The sequence below is a fragment of the Mastigoproctus giganteus genome, chromosome 6 (genome assembly GCF_048544385.1).
Source record: "Mastigoproctus giganteus isolate SK-2022 chromosome 6, ASM4854438v1, whole genome shotgun sequence".
NCBI lineage: Eukaryota > Metazoa > Arthropoda > Arachnida > Uropygi > Thelyphonidae > Mastigoproctus > Mastigoproctus giganteus.
Window position 1 is genome coordinate 82701673 of NC_143580.1, and position 12588 is coordinate 82714260.

The window sequence follows — 12588 nt, forward strand, 5'->3', positions numbered from 1 at the left end:
AGAACACAACTCCTACCCGGTAGTTGCACGCATGTTATGCAGTATTCTCAGAGGATTTTCGAAATCTGGCCTGACATGCCTGGATAGGAGGGGATGTAGGCGGTAGGCATATTATCATGTGTTGATGACAGTCTTGGGTGGATCGTGAGCTCTTGCACTTGTGATCGATTTACATCAATGACAAGTGCTTATTGCATCGATGTTTAACTCTGTTTACATTGATTCAAGTCCAACAGGCCGCAAACTGCACCAAAGAGGCTTCTGGAGAATGACTCAAATCTTCCAAGCAGAACATCGCTATCCACAGAAGATATCTGTACCGCATCTCAGCGTATGCTTATCGGGCAGCATCATTACCTTCGGAGATTCCTTATACAAGCAAGTGCACGGTACTGCCATGGGCGCTATTAGCTCCGTTGTGGCCAAAATCGCCGTGGAGGAATTGGAAGAACAGATATTCCTGAACTCACCTGTACCTGTTACAACATGGTGCAGATACGTTAATGACATCTTCACCGTCATCCCACGTGGTTCTGAAGCAACATTACTGGAGTACCTTAATTCGTTGTCAGTGTTCATCCAGTTCACTTTAGAGTTAGAAGTGGAAAGGTCCCTTCCATTCTTAGATGTCCTGGTAAAATGTGTGGCCCCACACCTGGAAACCTCAGTATACCATAAGCCAATGTGGTGCGGGCAGTTCAACTACAGTTTGGGCCACGCCCCTGTTCATCTCAACAGCACCACCCACACCTTTTTTTCTCCCATGCTTGGAGTCATTCCAGCTGAAATGAAGCTAGACACACAGAGATTTCCATGGTGAGGACGGACCTGGTCAACTGTGGCTATCCAACCCAGATATTAGACAAATACTTATTGCAAGCGCAAGAGCTCACGATCCACCCAAGCCCGTCATCAACAAGTGATAATATGCCTACCGCCTACATCCCCTCCTATCCGGGCATGTCGGAACAAATTTCGAAAATCCTCCAGTAATACTGCATAAAATGCGTGCAACTACCCGGTAGGAGCTTGTGTTCTCTGATTTCTAACGTGAAGACCAGTCGCCCCTCTTTTTTTATGCATGTGTGTGTGTGTGTGGTATACCGCGTAACTTGCGACGATTGTGACAGCTGCTACATAGGAGAGAGCTCGAGACGCCTTCAAGACTGCCTTGCAGAGCACGACAGGTCAATTCACCGTTGAGAGGCCAACCAATCCGCTATCGCATAACACTTCTGGTCGACTCACCATGACCTTAACCCCGGGTGCGATTCCGAAGTGATTGACCAGTCCTGACACTTTTGCCACTGCCTCTGGCTAGAGTCACTTAACATATTATGCTATTCAAGAACTATGAATTGCTGCCAGGGCACAAGGCTACACCCTATCTCGGAGGCAAGTATCTTGAAACTGGATAAATGCTGGCAGCAAATCCACACACATGTATGCATCACTGTGCGCACCAACTCTGTATCTGTTAAATTTTGTCTCTGTCGTCTTTATCCTGTTAGAATAATTTGCTGAATAAGGGGCCCATTTAACCCTGAAAGCTTCATACCATTTGTTATTAAAAGTTTCTCACTGGAATATATAGTATTTATCTCTTTAATAAAATAGCTTTAGTTTCTAAATCCTCACTTTTCATTGATGGAATGCTTCGCCAGTCAAAAAATTAGTCGTCTTCTATCTTTTTTAGAGGTTCAAATCTTTCATTTAACTGCAATATAATACAATCAGTTATTGAAAAACAAATTTTTATTTCATCGAAGTTCGACGATTCATCTTCAGCATGCACACCTGGCTTTCTTTTTCTCGTTTTGCATTCCTCTTTTCATCCGGTACTATTTTCTTTTCTCTTTTTTTTTTTGCACATTTCTTCAATTTAAGTAAAAACATTATAAATTTCGTTATTCCTTAGAAATAACAAAATTGGTCCCTTCAAAGGTACGTTCTGGACGGCAAATAGAGCTATGCAGTATGTACTCAGATTTAAGAATGCATGCAGGCTTGAATTGCTCCCTGAAAACACCCCATTTAGCAAAAATTGATTTTTGCCCTGCCTTCTGTTCTGCTCCTGATTCGACATCATCTTGGGGTGCCATTTCATCAGTTATCCTCGGGTGTCGAAATAGCTTGGCACTGAACTGATGTGGCCTGTCAGTGGCACCCTTCTGATAGTGGTGCCCTTGGCACCTGCCCCCAATGCCAAGACATTCCTACACCACTGGGTATTGCTTTATAGTGCAAGGTTACTTGTAAATAGGTATGAAATTCTAGTAATGGTGTTGATCCCAAAATTTCTTAGGCATGATGTAAAATTTGATTAGACAATTAAAGGCACCACATTTTATCATATCATATCACGAGCTTGATTATGTTGGCAAACATGCTACTTTACGAAGTCAAAACTTGCCTGATTTTAAAGTAATGTATAACATGCCAGTTCCTTTAGTCTACTCATACCGTATTTAAAAATTTGTATCTATCAAGCAGAAACCATCCACAAACTTTGTAAGCTTGCCATGCATGCAGTGCATCAACAAAAGCAATGACAAAATTAAAATTTTGTCATTTTGTATTACCAACAAATTTATCAACTTGTCCAATTTTTTTTTCCAATTTGTTTCTAGTGCAAAAGCAAGTAGAAAAATTCATCAGTCGCAACTGCTTGGCATTTTATTGCTTCCCAGCTGTTGCTCCATGTTTCATTTTTGTGGTATGCACCAAAAAATTAGTATTGCAACAGTCAGTTTAAGTACAGCATGTTTACACTTTTTAAACTGCCTAAATTAATATTTTGGTACGTGTGGAAACTATAAAACTACAGTGTGTCATCTGTCAGCCACATATTATAGTATGGTGGCTATTAAGCCTTGGCTAATTTTTAAAAATAAACACTATAAAAGGAAACCTCCAGAAAAATCTTTTTATCCAGTCGGGCACAAAATTTAATAGAGTTTTGAGATTCTAGTCTTCACCACCAGAGTGCCAAGCTTTGAGTGAAATTTGGAATTCTTAAATTGTTATAATCAAACTTTTGTATATAAATGCTTTTAAATATCAATTTGTTCTTTTTTACATAACTACACAACATTAGAGACTACATAGAACTTTTTTTGTTTCTCAAAGAAAACTCCTTTAATTTATTGCCAAAAAATCAAATCAGAAAATTTTAAAATATTCGGAAAAAAATTGTAAAAAAATAATCATGCTGGTGTTCTACACCAGCATGTTAGAGAGAGAACAAAAGAAAGCAATACTCTTGATCTGATTTATCATCAAGTGATTGGTCCTCCACAGCAGTTTAGTTGACACACTACATTGCCATCTGCCACTTGTTGTTTGGAGTTGTCTGGGATCGATTCATCTCAATGACTGGAGGAATTTCTAAAGTCTCTTCAGTCAAGGCTATAGTTAGCCAATCTTATGCAGAGGGAATAGGCTTTCCCTTGCAAGTTTTTCCAAATTTTTCAGCCCTGAACAACATGTAAATCAGCTTGTGAATACACACTTCTGCAGAGATAATATACATGAGTTTAGGAGCATATGTTTAGGGATCATTAATACCAATATATAATGGCAGATGACTCTTCATGCATTAACAATCTCCAGATAAAGGAACCACTAGGAGGCAGTAGTTATAGTGCCTTGATGTGGGATTTGTTTAAAGATACAACTGCTGTCAGGATTAAAGGGAAGGGATTTTACTTTCATAAATGTGACTACAATGAATAGTCTTAGACATTTTTTAAATTCCTTTCAATGGGACCAACTGATGATATTAACAACTGTAAATTCTGAATGAAAAGTGTTCAGAGAAGTAATCATAAAAGTTACTAAGCTTTTTATACCAACTATAAGAGATATTGTCCAAGGTTTAGCCCTAAATGGATGCCACTTGAATTGATTTAACTAGTGGCAAAGAAGAAATGTGCAGGACAACTTATAATTATTAATGACAATGGACATGATTATAAATTGTCAGACACAGAAACTTATAGTAAGTATAAACTAGGCTGCAGTCAAGTTATGAAGGGAGATTAGGAACATTAAGGCATAATATGAGGTATTTAGCTACGGATGCAAAGGAATAAAAAGTACCAAAGAATTCTCTGCTTAAGCAGTGTTATAACTGAAAGAATGGGATGAACCAGTGCGATGCTTTAAGAATGGGAATACCTGAAGTATACCAAATTCTGACTGGAAGCTAAATGATTTGTGAAAACAGAATGCAGAAGAGAAATGGCCACTGCTCTTCATAAATTAATGTTATTAGTGGAGTCCCTCACAGTTCTGTGCTGCATCCCTTATTTTAATATTTATTAATATTGATAAAGGCATATAAAATTTAATGTCTAATTTTGCTAATTATACAAAGGTTGTCAGGTGCTTAATGATGGGAATCAAGGTATGCTACTGCAGCAACAACATCTAGACAAATTAGGCCAATGAGTTGAGAAGTGGCAGTTCAGGTTTAACATTGATAAATGCAAGGTACTGTATATGGAGAGCAGTAATCACAAAATAACATACCAATCGGATGTTATCATACTCAGTCTAGCATAGAACAAAAGAGACCTGGTGGTAATTGGACAGTTTAACATGTTCTCCTGAGCAATCTGGATGGGCTGCTAGAATAGATTGCATGGTTGTGTGAAGAATATACAGGAATTTCACTAGCTTGTACCAGGAGGTGATTTTTCCATTGCATAAGAAAATGATTAAGCCGCATCTCAAGTACTGCATGTAGGCCTGGAAACTTCATTTTAGGAAGGATGGGAGTTGTTGGAACAGGTTCAGAGAAGAGTAACAAGATTATTCACAAGTACAAAAGGATACTCTTGAAGCATTTAATGCTTTAAATGGATTGCGTAAACTAAATGCCAATGGCATTCTTACCCTTAGATGACACATATAATGGGACATAAATTGAAGGATGGTTGCAGGATAGATATGTGAAAAACTTTGTTCCAACAAAACATTCTGCCTCAGCCAGAGTAATTGATTGGCAGAAAAAATTTCTGTCTGGTGTGGTGGAAGTGGGTAGTTTGACAAAATTGTAAGTAAAAATTAGACAAATTGTTAGAGGGTGAATACAAATTAGGGTTTTTGTTTATTTGTTTGGCTAATATATAAAGTTGCTAATACTAATATGTATGCTATTATGCTATTAACTTGTTGTGAAGGCATTCACAATATGAGATATAACCTAAAACGATGCCACCTTAAAAATTTTCTGTTTATTCAGAAATGGCTGTGTATTATGATGCTAAGCACTTTATATACATAGCGTATGCTATTATAGTATTGACTTAGAAAAAAGAAGTTGACACTGCTTGCACACCTTAAAATTTAAGGTAATTTACCATGTCATCAATGAAACATTTTGTGAATTGTTGTAAAATAAAATTTCAGATATATATATTTTTTTTCTCTCTTATTTTTTTCATGCGTTTGACTTTGGGCACAATTATCAGCTGCTTTTAATAAACAAGACCTCAAAAAAGAGTTTTTCATATTATCTGTATTTTCTTGGTTCTGGCAATGAGAAATTATAGTTCTTCCTCTACTTAAGCTTAAACATTAAATGAAAAGCTCTATTAGTGACGAGCTTTAGGCATTTCAACTTTTGAAGTTTAGCAACAAAACAGTTCTTTTAACTTACCTTTCCAAGCACTGTGATTATTCATCAAATGTCACTCAAGATGACTACACTTCTTTTAATTATGGCTATAATATATTAACAAAAAATCTATAAAAAATATGTAAAATCTATCGTCTATAAAAATTATTTTCCTGATCAAGGATAAATTAATTGAGCAAGTTAATTTAATATGTAATTGCAAAAGCATATTTACTACTGTTATGGACAAATGTGTGCTACCTTTTATATACAGAGTTGTTAAAATTAAAGTATCCCTATGTAGAGAGCTCTGGAGTGAGTTCTAAGGCTCGTACTGAAGAGAAATTTGGACAACAGGTACAATAAAGAATGCGCTCGCCATTTATTGAAAAATAAAATTAGTTACAAAATTTGTCACTGTATGACGCATAACTATCTTAGTTACGATTATGCAAATAACGTAAGTTATTGCCATAGCACCACTACTCAGCTCTACTGTACTGTATAAAAGCAAAGCAGCCTCTTCAAGATCATGCAGTAGATGTTTGCCTGCAATACCAACAATGTTTGCCAGCAATGCCAACAATGTTGCAAGAAAGGCACTATTAGTGAAGCTGTACTATCAGAACCACAACAATGCAGCTGTGGCTATCAGAGAATTCCAACATCAGAAGCGCATAAGGCGTGGATCTATGATTGTTGTGCTGTCCGCAAAATTATTGAAAAATCTGAAGCGACAGGACATCTTGGTGTTCAACCAGGTAGAGGTCGAAAACTAGTGGACTCCTCACGTTGAAGATGTGGCTATGGCTGTCGTGGATTTATCAAGTCAATCTCCATGTGGTAGCACAAGTTTGCCAGCTGTTTCTCGTGAAGTGGACATGCCGTATTCCATTGTAAGGCTAGTAATGCGTCAGGTGTTGCTGTACTATCCTTACAAGATGCACATGCTAAAGCATTATGATGCAGATATTCATATCACATATGCACTTCAGTTTTTGACATGAATGACAGTGGATATCACTTGGCCATGGAATATCCTTTAGAGTGATGAAGCCCACTTCTGCTTAAATGGACAAGTGAATACGCACAACTGTCACATTTGGGCAACAGAAAACCCTCGAGTTATCCAAGAGGTCCCGTTGCATTCTCCAAAAGTGACAGTGTGGTGTGGATTTATGGCCACATTCATGATTGGGCCATATTTTTTTTGAACAGGTAACACCGACTGGACCCCGCACCTAGACAGATATTATGAAATGTTGGTAAATTTCACAATATCAGTGCTGCAACAACGTGGGCACCTTCAAGATACCATATTCGTGCAAGATGGTGCACCAACCCACATCCACCAAAGATTGCTAAGGCAACACTTTACAGACGAATGGGTCATCAGCCATTGTTTCCGGACATCTTGGCCACTCCAATCACTGGACCTCACCCCACGCGACTCCTGGTTGTGATATGAAGAATCAGGTGTATCGGGAAGGATGTCCAACTCTGGCAGAACTGAAGGACAGCATCAGACATCATATGCTGGCTATTTCAGTTGACATGTTGCGTTCTGCTGTAGAAAATGCTGTTCTTCGAATGGAAACTGTTGTTGACCAAAATTGTGGACACATTGAACAGTTGTAGCACTGTTCAAGTGATTTAGTGATTTGTATTGCCACGATGCCATATAGTGACAAATTTTATTTATTTTTTAATAAAAAAAATAACTATTTTTTTTTTTTTTTCTAATAAATGGCGAGTTCTTTCTGTACCTGTCTGCATTCTTTATTGTACCTGTTGTTCAAATTTCTCTTCAGTATGAGCGTTAGAACTCATTCCAGAGCCCTCTCTACATAGGGATACTTTAATTTTAACAACCCTGTACATCTCACTACCAATAATCTAATAAGACTGGCTATTTTTTATGGTAGCCTGTAACCACATGCATGCTAAAAAGTTTTTGAAAAGTTCTGTACTTTCTTCATTGCATCCCCCACTAAAAAAAAAATCAGTATGTTAAACAAAAAACAAAAAAAAAACACTCTTTGTGAAGTTAAATTTTTATTATTTTTTTATTTTTTTATTTTTATTTTATGAAAACTTCTTCACCCTCTCAGATTAATTACTGATGTCTAGTTTGTCTTGTTCTCTATATACTAAACCGGAAATAGCTTCAAATATACAGCAAACATAAACAGCAACAAGTTTTAATATATAATTTATAATTTTGTCATTATAGTATTATTAACTATGTTATATCATTTCATTTATTTTTTAGAGTTTTTGGCTTTGTCACCCTTAAAATCAACGATAATGATCTGACACTTCTTCCTTAGCATTTTCCTTCAATAAGTATGGCTTTGAATATTGTAATATTAGCATTAGCATTAGTAGAGGCATTTGATGCGAGAAAGCAAGCTTATGCAGCATCAGCCCAAAAAAAAAAAAAAAAAACCCCACTTCACCCCTCTGTTCGTTCAAAATACCTGTCCAGCTGAGCCTTAAACTTATTTAGGCTATCAACCTCCACTACAAGGGATGGAAGTCTGTTCCACCAACCAACCACCCGCTGGCTAAAGGCAAATTTCCGCACGTCTTTCCTCAATTTGAATTTATGCCCTCTCAGGTGATTATTCTGAGCTAGAGGAAGAATCCCATCAGCATTGAGCATGCTCACACCATTCAAGGCTTTATACACCTCTATCAGATCACCTCGCTGGTGCCTAGTCTCCAGACACTGTAATTTGCAAAACTTAAGCCTTTCTTCGTAAGAGCACCCCTTTGTTCCATTCACTAATCTTGTTGCCCTTCTCTGTACTCGTTCCAGCGGCTCTACATCCTTCTTGAAATGAGGCCTCCTGACCTGTATACAGTACTCTAGGTGCGGCCTGACCATTGCCTTATACAAGGGAATAATCACCTCCTTATCCCTGCTGGAAAAATTCCTGTATATCATTGACAATACTCCATGAGCTACTCTTGCAGCCCATCTGCACTGCTCAGAGAACTTCATATCTGCCTGCACAACCACCCCCAAGTCCCTTTCATTCTCTACCACTGTCAGTGTAGTACCACAGAGTTGATACGTTGCTCTGGGGTTGCTGTTTCCCATGTGTAGTACTTTACATTTGTCAATGTTAAACTTCATTTGCCACCTCTCAGCCCATCTGCTCAACCTTTTCAGATCCTGTTGCAGCAGCATAGTGTCAGTAGTGTCCTTCACAACCCTGCCAACCTTTGTATCGTCTGCAAACTTGGACATTAAGCTTGATATACCATCATAAATATCATTTATAAATACAGAAAACAATAATGGACCCAACACTGAGCCCTGAGGGACTACACTAATAACATTAGTCCACGATGAGCAGTGTCCATTGATTACCACTCTCTGTCTTCTCCCCCTCAACCACCCCTTTATCCATAGCAGCAATTTGCCTCCAATGTCACACTGCTCCAATTTGTGTAGCAGTCTTCCATGTGTAACAGTATCAAAAGCCTTTCTAAGATCCAAGTATATAATATCAAAGCTATTCCCTGCATCCAGTTCTTTTGTGACTGCATCATAGTATCCAATCAAATTGGTCAGGCAAGACTTCCCCTTAACAAAGCCATGCTGTGTCCGAGCTATAACTGAAGTCTTGTCTAAATGATCCTGCAGTGCTTCTTTAACCAGTGCCTCCATTAATTTTCTGGAACAGAAGTTAAGCTCACAGGTCTATAATTACTTGTGTCAGCCTTTGATCCTCCTTTGTGAATTGGGTCACATTTGCACATTTCCAGTCTATGGGTACCTCCCCTGAGTCCAAGGAAGCTCTCATAATTATGGCTAAGGGTTTGCTTTCTTCCTTTGCTGCCTCCTTTAATATAACTGGATAGATCCCATCCACCCCCTGGTGCCTTTCTTGTGTTTATCTTCAACAGTTTCTCCTCCACTTTACTCCCAGTTATTTCAAGATTCTGTAGCTTACTGCTAGAGTTGAATACACCTCTGGCATTTCCCTTGCTGAATAACTCCTCATGTGTGAATGTCGATGCAAAATATTCATTTAGTTTGTTAGCTACCTGAGCAGGATCATCAACAGTTGACCCATCAATATCAAGTGGACCAATCTGATTCATCCCCTTCCTTCTAGAGTTTACATAAGTAAAGAACTCTTTGCTGTTTTTCTTTGCATCCCTTGCCAAGGATTTCTCGTAATCTGCCTTTGCCTGCCTAACCTCCTTTGTAACTTGGTTGCATATCAACTTGTATCTATCATAGGCTTCTGTGTCATGTGTTAATTTGTAAGTATCCCATGCATTTTTCTTCTCTGCCATATGCCTCATTAGTTCATCTGACATCCATTTTGGCCTAAACCTTGAACAATATTTCTTAGTTGGTATGTAAAGCCTAGTAGCTTCCAAGATAAGTTCTTTGAATGCTTCCCATTTTGAATTTACTGTTGGTAACATCATCAGTTGGTCCCACTGTATAGAATTTAAATACTGTCTCAGTCCATCGTAGTCACCTTTACGGAAGCAATAACCCTTCCCTTTACCCCTAATGGTAGTTACCTCTTTGTGTAAATCCCACTTCAGCACACTGTGATCACTGCCACCTAGTGGTTCATTTATCTGCAGATTCTTAATGCATGAAGAATCACTGCTGATAATCAAATCAAGAGTACTACTCCCTCTAGTTGGCTCCCGAACATGCTGATGTAGAAAACAATCATCCAATAAATCCACAAAAGCCCTGCTAGTGTGTGAGTGACCAGCCCTCAAATTCCAGTCAATATCTGGGAAATTAAAATCTCCCATTATAAGACTCTCTGATTTACTGGCCCACTCTATTTCCCTGTACAGTTTCTTATTATACTCATCAGAGTCATTAGGCCTATAGCACACTCCTACTCTCAATTTTGATCTCCCAATGCTTATGTCACACCAAACTGACTCAACACTACACTGTCCAGCGATGTCGACTGGCTCCACTTCCTTGGTTTTTATGTGTTTCTTAACTAATAGCATAACCCCTCCCCACTTCCTATCCTGTCTATCCTTTCTGTAGATGTTGTACTCCCCAAATTCCAGTTCTGCATCCCTTATATCTGTGTGACACCACGTCTCTGATATCCCAACAATATCTGCCTTTGATGTTTTGAGCAATACCTCAAATTCATCAAATTTATTTACTAAACTCCTGGCATTGGTGTACACGCAAGTATACCTGCACCTGTTGCTATTCTTAGCTACCCTAACACAACCCATGTGTTTACTTGTACCACAATGGCTCCCAGCAGTCTCTGAAATATCATGCATCTTGTTTTTCAGGCTTCTGCTCATTCTAATAGAAGCAGTGCAAGAATCTCTTTCACCTCTGCCAGTGGCTACTGTCAATCTATTGGTCTTTGTCTCCCCCCAAGCTAGCAGTTTTCCGACCCACCTAGCACTGCCTCAATAGCATCAGCAAATATTCTTGGCACCCTTTCTTTTTAATTAATCTTTTTTTTTATTAATTAATCTTTTAAAAAAAGATATTAATCTTTTTTTTTATTAATTAATCTTTTAAAAAAAAAGATATTAATCTTTTTTTTTAGGAATGGAGAAATTGTACTGTCCTCTTACTGTATCTAGTTAGAGTACATCAGCATATGTATATTAAAATACATGTAAATACATATTTGAAAATTTATCTTATAGGGTGCCACTAGAATCATCATTGCCTGGTGTTGAGACGTCACAAGCACCTGAAGATGAACTAACTGTGTTACGTCAGCATGTGAAACAGTTAAGTCATAGAATCCTACTTATTGAACAAGAAAATCAGCAGCGTGAACAAAGAGAAATGATTGTATATTCTCTTGGCATTATTTATTTCCTTGTGAAAGGATTAATTTGGTTACATAAACATTGGTGAAACACCAATCATTTCATTATTGAAATAAATGAAGAATTAAGATTCTCTTCTCCTGGTAAGACAGAGGGAAATTAATTGAACAGATAAACTGGTTTTAAATCACTGATGCTAAATTGCTGGTAAAATAGCTGTTATAGAGCATAGAATTGTAATGCTAAATGAGAGATGTTGAAAAATTAGCTAGAAATATCATTAATAATCTATTTCTGCAGATATGCCTATATTTATAAAATATTCTTCTGTTGAAATAAGATTTCAGCAGTTTTAACTTCTGCGATTCCTGTGTAGTTCATTTATATTTCATTTTGGATTGTATAATAAAAAAAAAAAAAAAAAAAAAAGAAGCATTATCTGCATTTAGGAATTCAAAATATGATTTAAAGTATTTCATATTTTAATACCCTATTCCACGCATAAGAAGTAAACAAGCGTAAAGTTTCACCAATTTTTTGGCATGATTTGATTCTGCTTACATAGATTGTGATATTTGATTTCTTTTATGCATGTTATCTGTATCTAGGTGTTTGCATCAGATGTAGTGTTTGCTCCAATCCCATATATTTAGTTGTTCAATGCATATCTGCCAGCTGTTCTGATTTAGTAGGAAGTTTCCAAAAATTGGGGTTGTCTTCCAGTTTTCCAATAAGTTTAGTTTTCTTTGGATTTTTTTTTTTTTGCCAAGTGCATTATTTTTCAGATAAGCAGATATTTTTTTTTCAGTTCATGGACCCATGAAATTTAACTATATGCACTTAAAAGCTGACATTAAGTGGCTCTGCATGTTCACTTTCATTTTTGAATACTGTAGTAATGTCACATGTGCATGAATATACAGTCATTTATCTGGGAATAAAAAAAATGTGGAGAAAATGTTATTTATTTTTCATTTAAAGTGTTCTTGGCCACAATCTTGCCATTGTTTCATTGTCTTTAGTGTTCATTATCGGTACTTTACGTAGTTGTGAAAAAAGTGAGGGCCTAACTTATGACAGTTAAGATTTAATGTGAGAAATTATTTTGGCTACTTTGAATTAATAAACAATGTCAGGTGAGAAAAGCAAGTATTTAG

The 12588-nt window shown here is 37.3% G+C and overlaps 1 protein-coding gene across 4 annotated transcripts in view; it reads left to right on the forward strand.

The window, feature by feature from the left end:
• The window catches only part of Tango11 (transport and golgi organization 11), a 92095-nt gene extending 80430 nt beyond the window's left edge, over window positions 1–11665 (forward strand). For 2 of the 4 annotated variants that reach the window (XM_090375229.1, XM_090375230.1), the window contains exon 4: window positions 11303–11665. In XM_090375229.1, coding sequence (XP_090231355.1) covers window positions 11303–11519 — 217 coding nt within the window. In that variant the 3' untranslated portion in view covers window positions 11520–11665. The remainder of the gene's footprint in view (window positions 1–11302) is intronic. The other 2 variants (XM_090375228.1, XM_090375227.1) reach the window with 1 other exon arrangement.
• Window positions 11666–12588: the final 923 nt, after the last annotated feature.